Genomic DNA, 20,456 nt, shown 5'->3' with positions numbered 1-20,456 from the left:
ACAATTAGCCTAATTGCATAGGCCATGTATCTACCGTTTTTAAGCGATATTACAGTCAAGACTGCCCCACTAATAGTAATTATAGCAATGTTGTTGCAGCATTTTCCTTCAAAGATTGTAATGCAAAAGGGAAATAAAAGAGTTCATTTTCAGCTTCATGTGCCAGGTGGAATAACAAGGGCGTTGATGACGCAACCCAGATTTTACAACGCCTTGATTGGTATTTTAAGTATGAGAAAACCACATAATCTGTTACAGCAGTCTGTCAGTCGATGACACAGCCGATAACGTGGCGCGCAAACATTGGTCTGACAGGATTTACACTATGGGGAGATCTCAATTGCAGCCTGGTGTTCTATTATTTTATGTATTGTATTCACAGGAATGTGCCTGTATTGATGTGTAATACTTTTATTATTGTGGCAAAAAAGTAATTTCTAGTAATGCGGTAAATGGTGCTAGCCAGCCAATCTTGTAGGTGATGGAAGATATAGTGAGTTGAGATTGGTCAATAGCCCTCGATGTCACAGAATTTGCAAAAACTTCACATGCGCGTTCAATTCGCTTGAACGTTTGCTACGTTGCGGAATGGTTTGTACTGAATGACACGTTTTCCCCAAAATGCGGGGGTGTATTCATTACGCTTTTTCTGTTGGTAAACGCTTCGTCTGTTAAGCGTTTTGTAACAGAAACCGTTTACTCCAAACAACTCTATTTTATTATTAAACTGAAGTTGTTGATCAGTTCTGTCTCTCCTAAAAAAAATAAGCAACTGGAAGAAGTTGGAAGGAACCCTGCGGACTTCACATGGAAGAATCATTCATTTATGCGCAGCTTGTGACGAAAACTTCGGACTATTCAGATTGGAAAGACAACGTGTGGAAACCATTCACATAACATGACTAGCTATAACTTCCTTTTAAGAACCCACTTTGAAGAGCGTTTTGAGTAAATGGTTTATTTTGCTAAACTTTTGCAACATAATTGGCGTAATGAATACACCCTTGTTACTTCATCCGGAAACATGGAGGCTGTCGTCTGTGATGTTGTTTCACCAGAGGATCTCTTGGTAAATTTTATTCCCTCCTACATGGCTTCGTTGGCGATTTGACCTAGCTGACATTGAACGTTTAATTTGGCCTTATCGGGGTATTATTTATTGGAAATATCGAGACCAATTCAGTAGAACTAGTTACAGTAATGTTAGCTAGTTAATGTTACTGTAGCTTCTAACTGACGTTAACTAGCCTGTTGTTGTTGTTTGGATATTCAAGTTATGTTATACATTGGTTCTGGATGGCATAATTCGCTAGCAAGCTAGCCATGTTTTTGGAGATAACTAATGAATCACATGTGAGTGACAATACGAAACTCTAGCTAGCTAAGAGAACGTGTCATAAGCTCAACCATCATTGCAATTTAATAGCCGTCATTGCATCATTCACCATCAGCCATTATTCCTGGAAAAAAAATTTTTTTGCAGAAATTTGAGAAGTATTCTACAGAGTTGGCTGAAGACACAAAGTTTGAGTATGCCTGGTGTCTGATCAGGAGCAATTTCCCGGATGACATCAATAAGGGCATCGTTCTGCTGGATGGTAAAACATCAACTGGACACCGACTCATTAGCTTAGTCACATATATGATTGTGCATATACCCGACTGTTATGATCGATGTCAATGCCAAACAGATGGCACAAACAGATATGGGACCAGGCTACTAACATTACACCCCCACCATTTAAAGTGAACAGAGATGCTAATGTTTTTTATTTTCTGTCCCCACAGAGCTGGTTCACAAGGGGACCAAGGATGACCAGAGGGACTACTTGTTTTACCTGGCTATTGGAAACTACAAACTGAAGGTGCTTTGAATGTAGTTTTTACCCTTGCAACTGTCCTTCTACTTGCTGTTGGGGGTCTAGGCTGGGTTACTGCAAAGCACTTGGTGTCAACTGCTGATGTAGGCTTCACGAATACATTTGATTGGTGCATGCAATACTACAATTATGTCTTAATTTGACCATGTCCAGGGATTGATGTTAAAGTCTGAAAGGCACTTGCCCATGTGACAAGTTGGAAGTGTTTTTTGGTTTCCCAAAGATTATGATCACTTGTCTGAAAATGTAAAATAGCTATTTACACGCTAAAATACATTGCCTGCCTTTTCCCCTACAGGGGAGGAATCAGAAAGATCAGTGCTGGAATTCTTTGTCTTTTGGTTGTTATTAGTAAAAACATTACCAGAGCAGCCTCAACTTTCCCTACTGCCATAAATTGTCTGTCTTTCAATTAAACAGTTTAAACAGTAGACTTTCAATTGCAGTCTACTGCAGAGATAGCCTGCAAAGTAATGTCATACTTTCCAGGTCCATACCCAAACAGTTCGAACTACTAATTTTGAAAATTACTCTCTCCAGAAATAAGTTTCTCACTGTTGCCGCCTGCTACCGACCCCCCTCAGCTCCCAGCTGTGCCCTGGACACCATTTGTGAATTGATCGCCCCCCATCTAGCTTCAGAGTTTGTTCTGTTAGGTGACCTAAACTGGGATATGCTTAACACCCCGGCAGTCCTACAATCTAAGCTAGATGCCCTCAATCTCACTCAAATCATCAAGGAACCCACCAGGTACAACCCTAACTCTGTAAACAAGGGCACCCTCATTGACGTCATCCTGACCAACTGGCCCTCCAAATACACCTCCGTTGTCTTCAACCAGGATCTCAGCGATCACTGCCTCATTGCCTGTATCCGCTACGGAGCCGCAGTCAAACGACCACCCCTCATCACTGTCAAACGCTCCCTAAAACACTTCTGTGAGCAGGCCTTTCTAATCGACCTGGCCCGGGTATCCTGGAAGGACATTGACCTCATCCCGTCAGTTGAGGATGCCTGGTCTTTCTTTAAAAGTAACTTCCTCACCATTTTAGATAAGCATGCTCCGTTCAAAAAATGCAGAACTAAGAACAGATATAGCCCCTGGTTCACTCCAGACCTGACTGCCCTCGACCAGCACAAAAACATCCTGTGGCGGACTGCACTAACATCGAACAGTCCCCGCGATATGCAACTGTTCAGGGAAGTCAGGAACCAATACACACAGTCAGTCAGGAAAGCTAAAGCCAACTTCTTCAGGAAGAAGTTTGCATCCTGTAGCTCCAACTCCAAAAAGTTCTGGGGCACTGTGAAGTCCATGGAGAACAAGAGCACCTCCTCCCAGCTGCCCACTGCACTGAGGCTAGGTAACACGGTCACCACCGATAAATCCATGATTATCGAAAACTTCAACAAGCATTTCTCAACGGCTGGCCATGCCTTCCGCCTGGCTACTCCAACCTCGTCCAACAGCTCCCCCCCCCCCGCAGCTACTCGCCCAAGCCTCTCCAGGTTCTCCTTTACCCAAATCCAGATAGCAGATGTTCTGAAAGAGCTGCAAAACCTGGACCCGTACAAATCAGCTGGGCTTGACAATCTGGACCCTCTATTCCTGAAACTATCCGCCGCCATTGTCGCAACCCCTATTACCAGCCTGTTCAACCTCTCTTTCATATCGTCTGAGATCCCCAAGGATTGGAAAGCTGCCGCAGTCATCCCCCTCTTCAAAGGGGGCGACACCCTGGACCCAAACTGTTACAGACCAATATCCATCCTGCCCTGCCTATCTAAGGTCTTCGAAAGCCAAGTCAACAAACAGATCACTGACCATCTTGAATCCCACCGTACCTTCTCCGCTGTGCAATCTGGTTTCCGAGCCGGTCACGGGTGTACCTCAGCCACGCTCAAGGTACTAAACGATATCATAACCGCCATCGATAAAAGACAGTACTGTGCAGCCGTCTTCATAGACCTTGCCAAGGCTTTCGACTCTGTCAATCACCGTATTCTTATTGGCAGACTCAGTAGCCTCGGTTTTTCGGATGACTGCCTTGCCTGGTTCACCAATTACTTTGCAGACAGAGTTCAGTGTGTCAAATCGGAGGGCATGCTGTCCGGTCCTCTGGCAGTCTCTATGGGGGTGCCACAGGGTTCAATTCTCGGGCCGACTCTTTTCTCTGTATATATCAATGATGTTTCTCATGCTGCGGGCGATTCCCTGATCCACCTCTACGCAGACGACACCATTCTATATACTTCCGGCCCGTCCTTGGACACTGTGCTATCTAACCTCCAAACGAGCTTCAATGCCATACAGCACTCCTTCCGTGGCCTCCAACTGCTCTTAAACGCTAGTAAAACCAAATGCATGCTTTTCAACCGTTCGCTGCCTGCACCCGCACGCCTGACCAGCATCACCACCCTGGATGGTTCCGACCTTGAATATGTGGACATCTATAAGTACCTAGGTGTCTGGCTAGACTCTAAACTCTCCTTCCAGACCCATATCAAACATCTCCAATCGAAAATCAAATCAAGAGTCGGCTTTCTATTCCGCAACAAAGCCTCCTTCACTCACGCCGCCAAACTTACCCTAGTAAAACTGACTATCCTACCGATCCTCGACTTCGGCGATGTCATCTACAAAATTGCTTCCAACACTCTACTCAGCAAACTGGATGCAGTTTATCACAGTGCCATCCGTTTTGTCACTAAAGCACCTTATACCACCCACCACTGCGACTTGTATGCTCTAGTCGGCTGGCCCTCGCTACATATTCGTCGCCAGACCCACTGGCTCCAGGTCATCTACAAGTCCATGCTAGGTAAAGCTCCGCCTTATCTCAGTTCACTGGTTACGATGGCAACACCCATCCGTAGCACGCGCTCCAGCAGGTGTATCTCACTGATCATCCCTAAAGCCAACACCTCATTTGGCCGCCTTTCGTTCCAGTTCTCTGCTGCCTGTGATTGGAACGAATTGCAAAAATCGCTGAAGTTGGAGACTTTTATCTCCCTCACCAACTTCAAACATCTGCTATCTGAGCAGCTAACCGATCGCTGCAGCTGTACATAGTCTATTGGTAAATAGCCCACCCATTTTCACCTACCTCATCCCCATACTGTTTTTATTTATTTATTTTTCTGCTCTTTTGCACACCAATATCTCTACCTTTACATAACCATCTGATCATTTATCACTCCAGTGTTAATCTGCATAATTGTCATTATTTGCCTACCTTCTCATGCCTTTTGCACACAATGTATATATAGACTCCCCTTTTTTCTACTGTGTTATTGACTTGTTAATTGTTTACTCCATGTGTAACTCTGTGTTGTCTGTTCACACTGCTATGCCTTATCTTGGCCAGGTCGCAGTTGCAAATGAGAACTTGTTCTCAACTAGCCTACCTGGTTAAATAAAGGTGAAATAAAATAAATTTAAAAAAAACAATGGGGAGGAACCAGAAAGACCAGTTTTAGACTACTACAATTATTAGCCGTTGTTTTTATCATCTACCCAATGGGGTAACCTCGAAGCATGTTCAGTGTACTTGCCCCAGGCAATAAGGCAACCCTTAATGTCCATCCCTGATGTCACGCCACAGGAGTATGAGAGGGGCCTGAAAAGCATCCGGATCCTCCTGAAGAATGAGCCAGGGAACACGCAAGCTCTGGATCTGGAGAAGCTCATAGTGAAGGCCATGAGGAAAGGTGAGGTCAGGGTTAGTCTGAGTACCAGTCTGTGTTATCATGCCAACTCCTTGTAAATCATTGTCATGCCAAACATGACAATTCTATGAAGGGTTGACAAGAAAGCAGAAACAGACTGGCAACCAGGGTAGGGTAGAGTGGTGAATCAGTTTACTGATTGTGTCCCACACATCCATCAGCAATATTTGGTATTGAAGATTAATCTTCAATGTTATATGCATAGCAGTAGGTACAATTTAAGTCTACAGTCAGAACAACCATAGGTGTGTTTGAACACCTGGTGTAGTTTAACATACATTTTACGCTTTAAAAGTGTGTAAGTATGAAACTTGATAGATACTCTACAGGGATTGGCTTGCTTGAATGTACAGTTGAAGTCGGAAATTTACATACACCTTAGCCAAATACATTTAAACTCAGTTTTTCACAATTCCTGACATCTAATCCTAGTAAAAATTCCCTGTTTTAGGTCAGTTAGGATCACCACTTTATTTTAAGAACGTGAAATATCAAAATAATAGTAGAGAGTGATTTATCTCAGCTTTTTTTTCTTTCATCACATTCCCAGTGGGTCAGAACTTTACATACACTCAATTAGTATTTGGTAGCATTGCCTTTAAATTGCATATCTTGGGTCAAGCGTTTCTGGTAACCTTCCACAAGCTTCGCACAATAAGTTGGGTGAATTTTGGCCCATTCCTCCTGACAGAGCTGGTGTAACTGAGTCCGGTTTGTAGGCCTCCTTGCTCGCACACTCTTTTTCAGGTCTGCCCACAAATCTTTTATAGGATTGAGGTCAGTTTTGTCATGGCCATTCCAATACCTTGACTTTGTTGTCCTTAAGCCATTTTGCCACAACTTTGTAAGTATGCTTGGAACTCTGGTAACTCTGTTAAAATGTTAAACCTTTTACGTCATGAGACCAAGGCCCTCTGCCAGACCACTGACTCAGAGGTCTCATGAGCCCTTCCTTTATAGTAGAATCCTCAATCAAGTTTCTAAAGACGGTTGACATCTAGTGGAATCCGTAGGAAGTGCAACCTCATCCATATTTCAATGTGTATTCGGTAGGCCAAGCTTTGACAAACTACAAACCTCAGATGTCCCACTTCCTGGTTGGATTTTTCTCAGATTTTCTCCTGCCATATGAGTTCTGTTATACTCACACACGTCATTCAAACAGTTTTAGAAACTTCAGAGTGTTTTTTTCTATCCAATACCAATAATAACATGCATATGTTAGCATCTGGGACAGAGTAGGAGGCAGTTCACTCTGGGCACGCTATTCATCCAAAAGTGAAAATGCTGACCCCTTTCCCAAAAGAGTTAAAGGCACAATCAACTTACTGTATGTAAACTGCTGATAGAGTGAAATAAACTGTTTGTAAAAATTACTTGTCATGCACAAGGTAGATGTTCTAACCGACTTGCCAAACTATAGTTTGTTTAGACATTTGTGGAGTGGTTGAAAATGAGTTTTAATGACTCCAACCTAAGTGTATGTTATCTTCTGACTTCAACTGTATATGCTTTGATAACTCTAAATCTCTGTAATAGATAGGATTGTTTAGATTTGATGAAGGAAATGCATACATAAAGGATATTGTTATGTGTTGAACTGTTTCAGTAAGTTTGTTGGTATCTTGTTCTGCTTCTCAACAGTTTATCAGATGAAGACCCATGCATCTAGCCTGGAGCCAGATGTTTGTATTGCATATGGTTGCTGTCAGCTATACATTATGGCTACATAGCACAAATAGATCTGGGATGAGGCTACAGTGAGTGCAGTCACTTGTTGAAGTTTTGTCATGTGCTACTGGTGTTAGGCTGTAGATAAGGGACTTTCAGATGGACTGTGGGGATACCCTTACTTGTCAGTGGGTTTGTAGTTGACTAGAAGGCCGTTTTGATGCAAGTTGAACAAATCCTTTGGATAAAAGGTCTCGTTCTGCAGTATTTCTTTGATTTTGCTCAGTTTTACCAACCCGCAAGACCAGAATGTAACTAGGTGTCTGAGTGCAGAGCTGCTGATTACACTGAAAATGACAGTCACATTATTGTACAATAAAATATATATTAGATTTGAGCAAGTATGGAATCCATTGGAATGTTTGCACTCAAGGCACTGTAGCAGTATAACTGAGTGATGTTTTCTTTCTGCTTATTGATTTTTGTTTGTTTGTTGTAGTGCCTAATAAAAGGCATTCTGCCAAATATAAAAAATACATGGGTATTGTAAATAAAGACAAGGTTGTAATGAAATTACACAACTCCCTTCATTCTTTGGTAACAATGAGGATTGAATTAAATTTATCCACAATGTGGAACTAAACCAATGCTACATAAAAATACTTTTTACCATGACCTTTTATTTTGAAATTCAGGGACATGTATTTGACTCTCAACACACACCAGAATGTTCTCTGGAAGGAAGGTATACCTTTGTTTCTGGAATTGTGTTCAAATATGGAGGGGGTTAACAAATGTTGGTATAATGGCACATTATAATTACCAAAGTCACATTTTATTTGCACACCACTGATAATGACAGAAGATCAGTGATAGTTAATTTTGGTGGTGGATGAAGGGATAATTGTATAGACTAGAGGCCTTGTTAGACATTTCCCACAGTGATTTTTAAAATTTTACCAGGCAAGTCATTCAAGAACAAATTCTTATGTACAATGATGGCCTAGGAACAGTGGGTTAACTGCCTTGTTCAGTGGCAGAACAGCAGATTTTTATCTTGTCAGCTCGGGGATTCGATCTAGCAAACTTTTGGTGACTGGCCCAACACTCTAACCACCAGGCTACCTGCTGCCCCCAGAGTTCTGGATTGATTTGCCAACATCCTGATTCCTGATTGTAATAAAATGTGTAGTTTGTAAAAGTTAAATTGGTGCGGGGGGTGTCATTGTTAGGAGTCACACAGTAAAGGGTTAATTTGAAATCACATTCTATGTCTGTGTGTGTGAGCTTGTGTGCATGCGTGTGTTTGCCTATCAATCATGTTTATTGACTGGACCAAGGTTTAAGGCAGCAACTCCACCGAAACTCTAGGCAATACACAAACACTGGCTATTCAAGGTTGTGTAAGCTTGACTTTTACTCAACATTGTGCTCATGTACCATGTAACTAATCTGTTACGTTATCAGCAAAAATATTGTAATCCGATTAGATACTTTTGAAAAACTCATTACTTCTATGATTACTTTTAAATTATTTTAAGCTGCATATCATTGTTTTTGCATCCTGTGGACAGCCAGTGAAAAATGCGCTCTTGCAACAGATCCCAGCATATCGAATAAAAGTTTGAGGAAGTTCCTCAAACTCCTCAGTGGTATTGTCCTCCATATTGTCAAAAACAAGTTTAATTTAAGAAGACCACAAGTGGGGCTTTGGTTGCTTGCTGTCATTTCTGCTGATACAAAAAAATCCATAGGCCTAATGGACACATGCTCAAAATCGCACACTTTTGCTAGACTTAATCAAACTACTTATATAATACAACTTTGGGTATTTTTAAACGTTAATAATCGGTCAAATTGTAGACGGTTCTATCTGTGTTCAATACAGGAAGACAACAAACCAAAGTTACTTTTCACGTCTTGCGCACTCTCAACAGTGTTACCCAGTTCCTAGATGGCCTACTTCTTCAATGCACAAATGAATAACCTCAACCAAATTCCGAAGACTGGTGACATCCAGTGGAAGCGGTAGGAACTGAAAACAGGTTCCTAAGAAATATAATTTGCCAATGAGAACTCAGTGAACATACAGAGACCAAAAAAATAATAATTCTGAACGGTTAGTCCTCAGGGTTTTGCCTGTTCTGTTATACTCACAGACATGATTCAAACAGTTTTAGAAACGTCAGTGTTTTCTATCCAAATCTATTAATAATATGCATATCTTATATTCCTGGCATGAGTAGCAGGAAGTTGAAATTGGGAACGCTATTTATCCAAAAGTGAAAATGCTGCCCCCACTTCACAGTAGAAGCATCAAACAAGGTTCTAAAGACTGTTGACATCTAGTGGAAGCCTTAGGAAGTGCAACATGACCAATATCCCACTGTATCTTCAATAGGGAATGAGTTGAAAAATGAACAACCTCAGATTTCCAACTTCTTGGTTGGATTTTTTTCTGAGGTTTTTGCCTGCCATATGTGTTCTGTTATACTCAGAGACATCATTCAAACGTTTTTTTAACCTTCAGAGTGTTTTCTATCCAAATATATGAATACTATGCATATGGCATAAAATCTTCCTCTACTTCTCTGCTTCTCAAGGGCGGAAACGCTTTTAAAATTGGGTCTACCGTTCTCGAGGGAGAGCGATTTAAGAAACCCCTCACCTGCTCTTCACTAACAGCTCTCTGTGTCAATACTGATATTACAAAACGGAACCGTTGGCTAGGATACTCGCAGATGCTGCAGGGCCAAAATCATGAGGAGACACTCCTCCTACACCTTTTAAGCTAGAAATGCCGTTCCAATATCAACAAATTCGCAACGGCCTCGATCAAGTTGTTTAGAATAGAATTTTTGATATATGTTATACTGTTTCCGTTTTTCACTTTCTTGTCCTCTTTATGTCCTCCCTCCGCTTTCATTGGATCTCTCAAGAAACTCAAGTGCCCCATTGTGACATCATCACTTCCAAGTGACATTCTTTGTAAGTGAAATCAAGCAATTTTTTGACACAAATCAGCAAATAAATCCACTTTGCAACCACTTAGACAAGAAATGTCAAGTGTTCCAGCTTCGTCTACTTCTCTGCTACTCAAATCTGGAGTTTGGAGAAAAAATGATATTCGCATCAAAAGCTACAGGAGTTTAAGTAACAGCACCAACATCAGTTTCTGTAACATTTTGGCAAGCAGTGTCTATTTTGACCAATACTGCAACAAGTTAGACAAGAAGTTAGAGTGAATGGGATATTCGTCTACTTCTCTGCTATTCATAGCTGTGTTCAGAATCAAAATATTCCATACGGAACTTACGGTACAGCTGTTTTTGTAACTGCATTACCACGTGTTTTTTAACCTTCCCAATCAACGGTCGCTTTGACCAGTTTCGGAGCATTTTTGAGGAAAAAAGTCCCGCAAACTAAAATCTTCCCCTGCTTCTCTGCTCTTCATAGAAAAAGGCGAATTTCAAATCGGGGCTACCAATCTGTAACTATAGCCGTTTTCGTAACCCATCGCCTCACTTTCAAGTGTCTGTAAATCATGCCAGCAGCAAGGCAATTTATTACTTTATTACTTTCCCAAACAACTATCCAAACAACTACGGGAACATTTTGGCATTTCGTGTATGATTAGTGAAAAAGTCCATATTGCAAATGTACGGTCCCTTACTAGACGTCCGAAATCGTTTGTAAAATTTGCGGTCGGCGTCGGGCCGTGCGGTAGGGCCGGACCTACCGGGAAGTCATCGAATAAACTTTGTCGGACATTCGGTTTCCGTTTAATAAAATAAACAAGTTTTGGACCATTTTTCCGCTACCCCGGAAATTCCCACAAGAGGGCATAAGGAATCATATGGCAATTTGGCAAAACATCACGAATCACGACGGGGCCTTATCTCGAAAACGGAAAATATTTCGAAACTGAAACTTGGTGAGCGTAGGTTTGGCATAATGGGCAGTTGGCCCCGAACAAGATGGCGTCTAGGCCTCAACGGTTTTTGAGTTATGGCCATTTTTCTGGGATTAAAGGTCAAAAATGGAAATAGAGAAATTATTTTTCCACTTCAGGTCAAAGTCAAGGAGCCTCCGGTGTCAATAAAAAAAGAACCAGCCATTTATCTATCGTCGTTTAAGAAACGGAACAATGACAAATTGGTGATGTTCACAAATAGACGTTTTTTTTTTCAACGGTTACAGATCCAGTTGCAGGGTGTTCATACGAATCTTTTTAAAGTGTGCTGCGGAGCTCTGCGAGATTTCTGTGATTTTCTATGACTTTCTGAAATAACACACACATACTAAACCCTCCGTAAATAACTCAGTTCTTAACGTAAAGACTTAAAACTCAGGATTATGTAAAGGCATACCCCAATCAGGATATGAGTTTATTTATAGCTTCCTGTGCCAACCAGAAGTGCCTTAAATGGTGTCATAGTGGCTGTTTCCAAGGGTTAAAAAGGTCAGATCTTTTCAAAACTTCATGTGTGATTAGGCAACCCCCATAAACTGTAAGTCAGTCATTTCTCCCAACAGATGTCAAAGAAAAGCTCTCACACACACACACACAGCAAGGATGGAGTGACAAAGTGCGGTGCTTAAAGACACAGAGAGCAGGCAATGGCATTACCATAATCCCTAGGCCGTGCCGAGTTCAACGAGATATCCCGCTTGACCGTAGCTCGCTCGGTCTAGGCGCAGCGACCATTAGAATAGTAGGCCCAAAATGAAGCCTGCCCCACAATGTCATTTGATTTTGGGTGAGAGTGAGAGAACCGTTAGGGTGAGAAGAAAAATTCCACCACAGGAATGTTCCTAAGGTCCTCCCGATCTGTGCAAGCCTAGCCTTGACCGTGTGGCATTAACCCTTCACAGTAAAACAGGGTTTTTTGATCTCACAGATTACAGTGACATCTCTCCCCTTAGGAATACATTGCCTGCACCCCTAAATTCAACCTGAAGCCTATATGGGTTATGAATGCCGTATGAACCTGTCTTCGGTACCAGGTCTACCTGTGTTGATTCTAAGCTTCCTGGACCAACCGGAAGTGGTTAAAATGCCCCTAAAAGTGTATATCCATACCCTGCCTGCAGTTTGACAGACATAGTGCATTCAAGCCTGTGTAAATCAGTCAATTCTTAACGTAAAGACTTAAAACTCAGGAATCTGTAAAAGCATACCCCAATGAGGATATGTGTTGACTTATAGCTTCCTGTGCCAACCGGAAGTGCCATAATTGGTGTCTCAGGGGCTGTTTCGAAGGGTTAAAAAAGTCAGATCTGTCCAAAACTTCATATATGTGATTAGGCAACCCCCATGAACTGTAAATCAGTCATTTTTCCCCCAAAAAATCAAAGGAAAAAAAAATCACACTAAAACACAACTTGGAAGGAGGGACGTATTGGGGTGCGTAGAGACAGACAGTGGCTGCAATAGTTAGCTTTGTTCGAGCTAAAAAAGAACGGTCAGACCTAGAGTTCCGAAACTTTAGAAACCTGTTCTAGACCTCCGGTCGATGGTGCGTGGTGAGTTACGTGGCTCTAGAAGGTTCTCGGACCGAGAAACAGCCTCGTACATTTGCAATACTTTCAATTCATTTTTGCATCACGAAAATGACAACGTTTAGAAAAGTCTCAGAGACGCAAGGCTAGGTGCATTGAAACCGGCTCGGCCCATAGAGACGGACCCCAACGTTTCTGTCCGATAGCTCGTTCAAGGACCCCGTAGCAAGGCATGGAAATAAGTGGATTTTCAGCACCAATTAGGGTTTTTCTCGGACACCAAGTGACCTATCGAGCCGAAACTCGGGATTCGGGGTCGCCTCACATAGGCCTTCACATAATGTCCGAACTGGACCCGCAGCTAGAACGTAACTATGTGTTTTACCTTTTTATTATGTTTTCAACTGAAGGCGCTGTGAATTATGGGCCTGCTCTGACATATGTGATAGTTGGCTTCTAAATGAGTAGGAAAAAGTGGGTTTGGTGTCAATTGATATCAGTTTGGTGTCATAATGACATCTAATTGACTGATGGACACTGACTTGCTAGTTGACTTTTGTGCATTTGCAATATGTTTAAACGGAGAGGGACCATCACCAAAATGGCATTCTGAAATCAACACAAACAATGGCATCACCATAGTCTCCAGACTGTGCTGAGTTCAACGAGCTATCCCGCTTGACCGTAGCTCGCTCGGTCTAAGCGCAACGACCATTAGAAAAGTAGGCCCAAAATGAAGCCTGCCCCACAAGGTCAATTGATTTTGAGTGACAGTGAGAGAACCGTTAGGGTGAGAAGACAAATTCCACCACAGGAATGTTCCTAAGGTCCTCCCGATCTGTGCAAGCCTAGCCTTGACCGTGTGGCATTAACCCTTAACAGTAAAACAGTGTTTTTTGATCTCACAGATTACAATGACTTCTCTCCCCATAGGAATACATTGCCTGCACCCCTAATTTCAACCTGAGGCCAGTGTGGGTTATGAATGCCGTATGAACCTGTCTTCGGTACCAGTCCATCAGGCCACTATGAGGTCTACCTGTGTTGATTCTAAGCTTCCTGGACCAACCGGAAGTGGTTAAAATGCCCCTAAAAGTGTATATCCATACCCTGCCTGCAGTTTGACAGACATAGTGCATTCAAGCCTGTGTAAATCAGTCAATTCTTAACGTAAAGACTTAAAACTCAGGAATCTGTAAAAGCATACCCCAATGAGGATATGTGTTGACTTATAGCTTCCTGTGCCAACCGGAAGTGCCATAATTGGTGTCTCAGGGGCTGTTTCGAAGGGTTAAAAAAGTCAGATCTGTCCAAAACTTCATATATGTGATTAGGCAACCCCCATGAACTGCAAATCAGTCATTTTTCCCCAAAAAAATCTAAGGAAAAAAAAATCACACTAAAACACAACTTGGAAGGAGGGACGTAATTGGGGTGCGTAGAGACAGACAGTGGCTGCAATAGTTAGCTTTGTTCGAGCTAAAAAAGAACGGTCAGAACTAGAGTTCCGAAACTTTAGAAACCTGTTCTAGACCTCCGGTCGATGGTGCGTGGTGAGTTACGTGGCTCTAGAAGGTTCTCGGACCGAGAAACAGCCTCGTACATTTGCAATACTTTCAATTCATTTTTGCATCACGAAAATGACGACGTTTAGAAAAGTCTCAGAGACGCAAGGCTAGGTGCATTGAAACCGGCTCGGCCCATAGAGACGGACCCCAACGTTTCTGTCCGATAGCTCGTTCAAGGACCCCGTAGCAAGGCATGGAAATAAGTGGATTTTCAGCACCAATTAGGGTTTTTCTCGGACACCAAGTGACCTATCGAGCCGAAACTCGGGATTCGGGGTCGCCTCACATAGGCCTTCACATAATGTCCGAACTGGACCCGCAGCTAGAACGTAACTATGTGTTTTACCTTTTTATTATGTTTTCAACTGAAGGCGCTGTGAATTATGGGCCTGCTCTGACATATGTGATAGTTGGCTTCTAAATGAGTAGGAAAAAGTGGGTTTAGTGTCAATTGATATCAGTTTGGTGTCATAATGACATCTAATTGACTGATGGACACTGACTTGCTAGTTGACTTTTGTGCATTTGCAATATGTTTAAACGGAGAGGGACCATCACCAAAATGGCATTCTGAAATCAACACAAACAATGGCATCACCATAGTCTCCAGACTGTGCTGAGTTCAACGAGCTATCCCGCTTGACCGTAGCTCGCTCGGTCTAAGCGCAACGACCATTAGAAAAGTAGGCCCAAAATGAAGCCTGCCCCACAAGGTCATTTGATTTTGAGTGACAGTGAGAGAACCGTTAGGGTGAGAAGAAAAATTCCACCACAGGAATGTTCCTAAGGTCCTCCCGAACTGTGCAAGCCTAGCCTTGACCGTGTGGCATTAACCCTTAACAGTAAAACAGTGTTTTTTGATCTCACAGATTACAATGACTTCTCTCCCCATAGGAATACATTGCCTGCACCCCTAATTTCAACCTGAGGCCAGTGTGGGTTATGAATGCCGTATGAACCTGTCTTCGGTACCAGTCCATCAGGCCACTATGAGGTCTACCTGTGTTGATTCTAAGCTTCCTGGACCAACCGGAAGTGGTTAAAATGCCCCTAAAAGTGTATATCCATACCCTGCCTGCAGTTTGACAGACATAGTGCATTCAAGCCTGTGTAAATCAGTCAATTCTTAACGTAAAGACTTAAAACTCAGGAATCTGTAAAAGCATACCCCAATGAGGATATGTGTTGACTTATAGCTTCCTGTGCCAACCGGAAGTGCCATAATTGGTGTCTCAGGGGCTGTTTCGAAGGGTTAAAAAAGTCAGATCTGTCCAAAACTTCATATATGTGATTAGGCAACCCCCATGAACTGCAAATCAGTCATTTTTCCCCAAAAAAATCTAAGGAAAAAAAAATCACACTAAAACACAACTTGGAAGGAGGGACGTAATTGGGGTGCGTAGAGACAGACAGTGGCTGCAATAGTTAGCTTTGTTCGAGCTAAAAAAGAACGGTCAGAACTAGAGTTCCGAAACTTTAGAAACCTGTTCTAGACCTCCGGTCGATGGTGCGTGGTGAGTTACGTGGCTCTAGAAGGTTCTCGGACCGAGAAACAGCCTCGTACATTTGCAATACTTTCAATTCATTTTTGCATCACGAAAATGACGACGTTTAGAAAAGTCTCAGAGACGCAAGGCTAGGTGCATTGAAACCGGCTCGGCCCATAGAGACGGACCCCAACGTTTCTGTCCGATAGCTCGTTCAAGGACCCCGTAGCAAGGCATGGAAATAAGTGGATTTTCAGCACCAATTAGGGTTTTTCTCGGACACCAAGTGACCTATCGAGCCGAAACTCGGGATTCGGGGTCGCCTCACATAGGCCTTCACATAATGTCCGAACTGGACCCGCAGCTAGAACGTAACTATGTGTTTTACCTTTTTATTATGTTTTCAACTGAAGGCGCTGTGAATTATGGGCCTGCTCTGACATATGTGATAGTTGGCTTCTAAATGAGTAGGAAAAAGTGGGTTTAGTGTCAATTGATATCAGTTTGGTGTCATAATGACATCTAATTGACTGATGGACACTGACTTGCTAGTTGACTTTTGTGCATTTGCAATATGTTTAAACGGAGAGGGACCATCACCAAAATGGCATTCTGAAATCAACACAAACAATGGCATCACCATAGTCTCCAGACTGTGCTGAGTTCAACGAGCTATCCCGCTTGACCGTAGCTCGCTCGGTCTAAGCGCAACGACCATTAGAAAAGTAGGCCCAAAATGAAGCCTGCCCCACAAGGTCATTTGATTTTGAGTGACAGTGAGAGAACCGTTAGGGTGAGAAGAAAAATTCCACCACAGGAATGTTCCTAAGGTCCTCCCGAACTGTGCAAGCCTAGCCTTGACCGTGTGGCATTAACCCTTAACAGTAAAACAGTGTTTTTTGATCTCACAGATTACAATGACTTCTCTCCCCATAGGAATACATTGCCTGCACCCCTAATTTCAACCTGAGGCCAGTGTGGGTTATGAATGCCGTATGAACCTGTCTTCGGTACCAGTCCATCAGGCCACTATGAGGTCTACCTGTGTTGATTCTAAGCTTCCTGGACCAACCGGAAGTGGTTAAAATGCCCCTAAAAGTGTATATCCATACCCTGCCTGCAGTTTGACAGACATAGTGCATTCAAGCCTGTGTAAATCAGTCAATTCTTAACGTAAAGACTTAAAACTCAGGAATCTGTAAAAGCATACCCCAATGAGGATATGTGTTGACTTATAGCTTCCTGTGCCAACCGAAGTGCCATAATTGGTGTCTCAGGGGCTGTTTCGAAGGGTTAAAAAAGTCAGATCTGTCCAAAACTTCATATATGTGATTAGGCAACCCCCATGAACTGTAAATCAGTCATTTTCCCCCAAAAAAATCAAAGGAAAAAAAAATCACACTAAAACACAACTTGGAAGGAGGGACGTATTGGGGTGCGTAGAGACAGACAGTGGCTGCAATAGTTAGCTTTGTTCGAGCTAAAAAAGAACGGTCAGACCTAGAGTTCCGAAACTTTAGAAACCTGTTCTAGACCTCCGGTCGATGGTGCGTGGTGAGTTACGTGGCTCTAGAAGGTTCTCGGACCGAGAAACAGCCTCGTACATTTGCAATACTTTCAATTCATTTTTGCATCACGAAAATGACGACGTTTAGAAAAGTCTCAGAGACGCAAGGCTAGGTGCATTGAAACCGGCTCGGCCCATAGAGACGGACCCCAACGTTTCTGTCCGATATCTCGTTCAAGGACCCCGTAGCAAGGCATGGAAATAAGTGGATTTTCAGCACCAATTAGGGTTTTTCTCGGACACCAAATGACCTATCGAGCCGAAACTCGGGATTCGGGGTCGCCTCACATAGGCCTTCACATAATGTCCGAACTGGACCCGCAGCTAGAACGTAACTATGTGTTTTACCTTTTTATTATGTTTTCAACTGAAGGCGCTGTGAATTATGGGCCTGCTCTGACATATGTGATAGTTGGCTTCTAAATGAGTAGGAAAAAGTGGGTTTGGTGTCAATTGATATCAGTTTGGTGTCATAATGACATCTAATTGACTGATGGACACTGACTTGCTAGTTGACTTTTGTGCATTTGCAATATGTTTAAACGGAGAGGGACCATCACCAAAATGGCATTCTGAAATCAACACAAACAATGGCATCACCATAGTCTCCAGACTGTGCTGAGTTCAACGAGCTATCCCGCTTGACCGTAGCTCGCTCGGTCTAAGCGCAACGACCATTAGAAAAGTAGGCCCAAAATGAAGCCTGCCCCACAAGGTCATTTGATTTTGAGTGACAGTGAGAGAACCGTTAGGGTGAGAAGAAAAATTCCACCACAGGAATGTTCCTAAGGTCCTCCCGATCTGTGCAAGCCTAGCCTTGACCGTGTGGCATTAACCCTTAACAGTAAAACAGTGTTTTTTGATCTCACAGATTACAATGACTTCTCTCCCCATAGGAATACATTGCCTGCACCCCTAATTTCAACCTGAGGCCAGTGTGGGTTATGAATGCCGTATGAACCTGTCTTCAGTACCAGTCCATCAGGCCACTATGAGGTCTACCTGTGTTGATTCTAAGCTTCCTGGACCAACCGGAAGTGGTTAAAATGCCCCTAAAAGTGTATATCCATACCCTGCCTGCAGTTTGACAGACATAGTGCATTCAAGCCTGTGTAAATCAGTCAATTCTTAACGTAAAGACTTAAAACTCAGGAATCTGTAAAAGCATACCCCAATGAGGATATGTGTTGACTTATAGCTTCCTGTGCCAACCGGAAGTGCCATAATTGGTGTCTCAGGGGCTGTTTCGAAGGGTTAAAAAAGTCAGATCTGTCCAAAACTTCATATATGTGATTAGGCAACCCCCATGAACTGTAAATCAGTCATTTTTCCCCCAAAAAATCAAAGGAAAAAAAAATCACACTAAAACACAACTTGGAAGGAGGGACGTATTGGGGTGCGTAGAGACAGACAGTGGCTGCAATAGTTAGCTTTGTTCGAGCTAAAAAAGAACGGTCAGACCTAGAGTTCCGAAACTTTAGAAACCTGTTCTAGACCTCCGGTCGATGGTGCGTGGTGAGTTACGTGGCTCTAGAAGGTTCTCGGACCGAGAAACAGCCTCGTACATTTGCAATACTTTCAATTCATTTTTGCATCACGAAAATGACGACGTTTAGAAAAGTCTCAGAGACGCAATGCATTGAAACCAGCTCGGCCCATAGAGACGGACCCCAACGTTTCTGTCCGATAGCTCGTTCAAGGACCCCGTAGCAAGGCATGGAAATAAGTGGATTTTCAGCACCAATTAGGGTTTTTCTCGGACACCAAATGACCTATCGAGCCGAAACTCGGGATTCGGGGTCGCCTCACATAGGCCTTCACATAATGTCCGAACTGGACCCGCAGCTAGAACGTAACTATGTGTTTTACCTTTTTATTATGTTTTCAACTGAAGGCGCTGTGAATTATGGGCCTGCTCTGACATATGTGATAGTTGGCTTCTAAATGAGTAGGAAAAAGTGGGTTTGGTGTCAATTGATATCAGTTTGGTGTCATAATGACATCTAATTGACTGATGGACACTGACTTGCTAGTTGACTTTTGTGCATTTGCAATATGTTTAAACGGAGAGGGACCATCACCAAAATGGCATTCTGAAATCAACACAAACAATGGCATCACCATAGTCTCCAGACTGTGCTGAGTTCAACGAGCTATCCCGCTTGACCGTAGCTCGCTCGGTCTAAGCGCAACGACCATTAGAAAAGTAGGCCCAAAATGAAGCCTGCCCCACAAGGTCATTTGATTTTGAGTGACAGTGAGAGAACCGTTAGGGTGAGAAGACAAATTCCACCACAGGAATGTTCCTAAGGTCCTCCCGATCTGTGCAAGCCTAGCCTTGACCGTGTGGCATTAACCCTTAACAGTAAAACAGTGTTTTTTGATCTCACAGATTACAATGACTTCTCTCCCCATAGGAATACATTGCCTGCACCCCTAATTTCAACCTGAGGCCAGTGTGGGTTATGAATGCCGTATGAACCTGTCTTCGGTACCAGTCCATCAGGCCACTATGAGGTCTACCTGTGTTGATTCTAAGCTTCCTGGACCAACCGGAAGTGGTTAAAATGCCCCTAAAAGTGTATATCCATACCCTGCCTGCAGTTTGACAGACATAGTGCATTCAAGCCTGTGTAAATCAGTCAATTCTTAACGTAAAGACTTAAAACTCAGGAATCTGTAAAAGCATACCCCAATGAGGATATGTGTTGACTTATAGCTTCCTGTGCCAACCGGAAGTGCCATAATTGGTGTCTCAGGGGCTGTTTCGAAGGGTTAAAAAAGTCAGATCTGTCCAAAACTTCATATATGTGATTAGGCAACCCCCATGAACTGTAAATCAGTCATTTTTCCCCAAAAAAATCAAAGGAAAAAAAAATCACACTAAAACACAACTTGGAAGGAGGGACGTATTGGGGTGCGTAGAGACAGACAGTGGCTGCAATAGTTAGCTTTGTTCGAGCTAAAAAAGAACGGTCAGACCTAGAGTTCCGAAACTTTAGAAACCTGTTCTAGACCTCCGGTCGATGGTGCGTGGTGAGTTACGTGGCTC

At 42.9% G+C, this 20,456-nt stretch overlaps 1 protein-coding gene across 1 annotated transcript; it reads left to right on the top strand.

The window, feature by feature from the left end:
• Positions 1–597: 597 nt before the first annotated feature.
• Positions 598–7,853, top strand: LOC139394135 (mitochondrial fission 1 protein-like). The gene is made up of 5 exons (XM_071142169.1): positions 598–1,069; positions 1,484–1,598; positions 1,789–1,865; positions 5,486–5,591; positions 7,254–7,853. Exons 1-5 carry the CDS (start codon positions 953–955, stop codon positions 7,340–7,342), a joined length of 504 nt encoding a protein of 167 aa, XP_070998270.1. The 5' UTR covers positions 598–952; the 3' UTR covers positions 7,343–7,853.
• Positions 7,854–20,456: the final 12,603 nt, after the last annotated feature.

Source organism: Oncorhynchus clarkii, unplaced genomic scaffold (genome assembly GCF_045791955.1).
Source record: "Oncorhynchus clarkii lewisi isolate Uvic-CL-2024 unplaced genomic scaffold, UVic_Ocla_1.0 unplaced_contig_4851_pilon_pilon, whole genome shotgun sequence".
NCBI classification, from domain to species: domain Eukaryota; kingdom Metazoa; phylum Chordata; class Actinopteri; order Salmoniformes; family Salmonidae; genus Oncorhynchus; species Oncorhynchus clarkii.
This window is presented reverse-complemented; position numbering and strand designations above follow the sequence as displayed.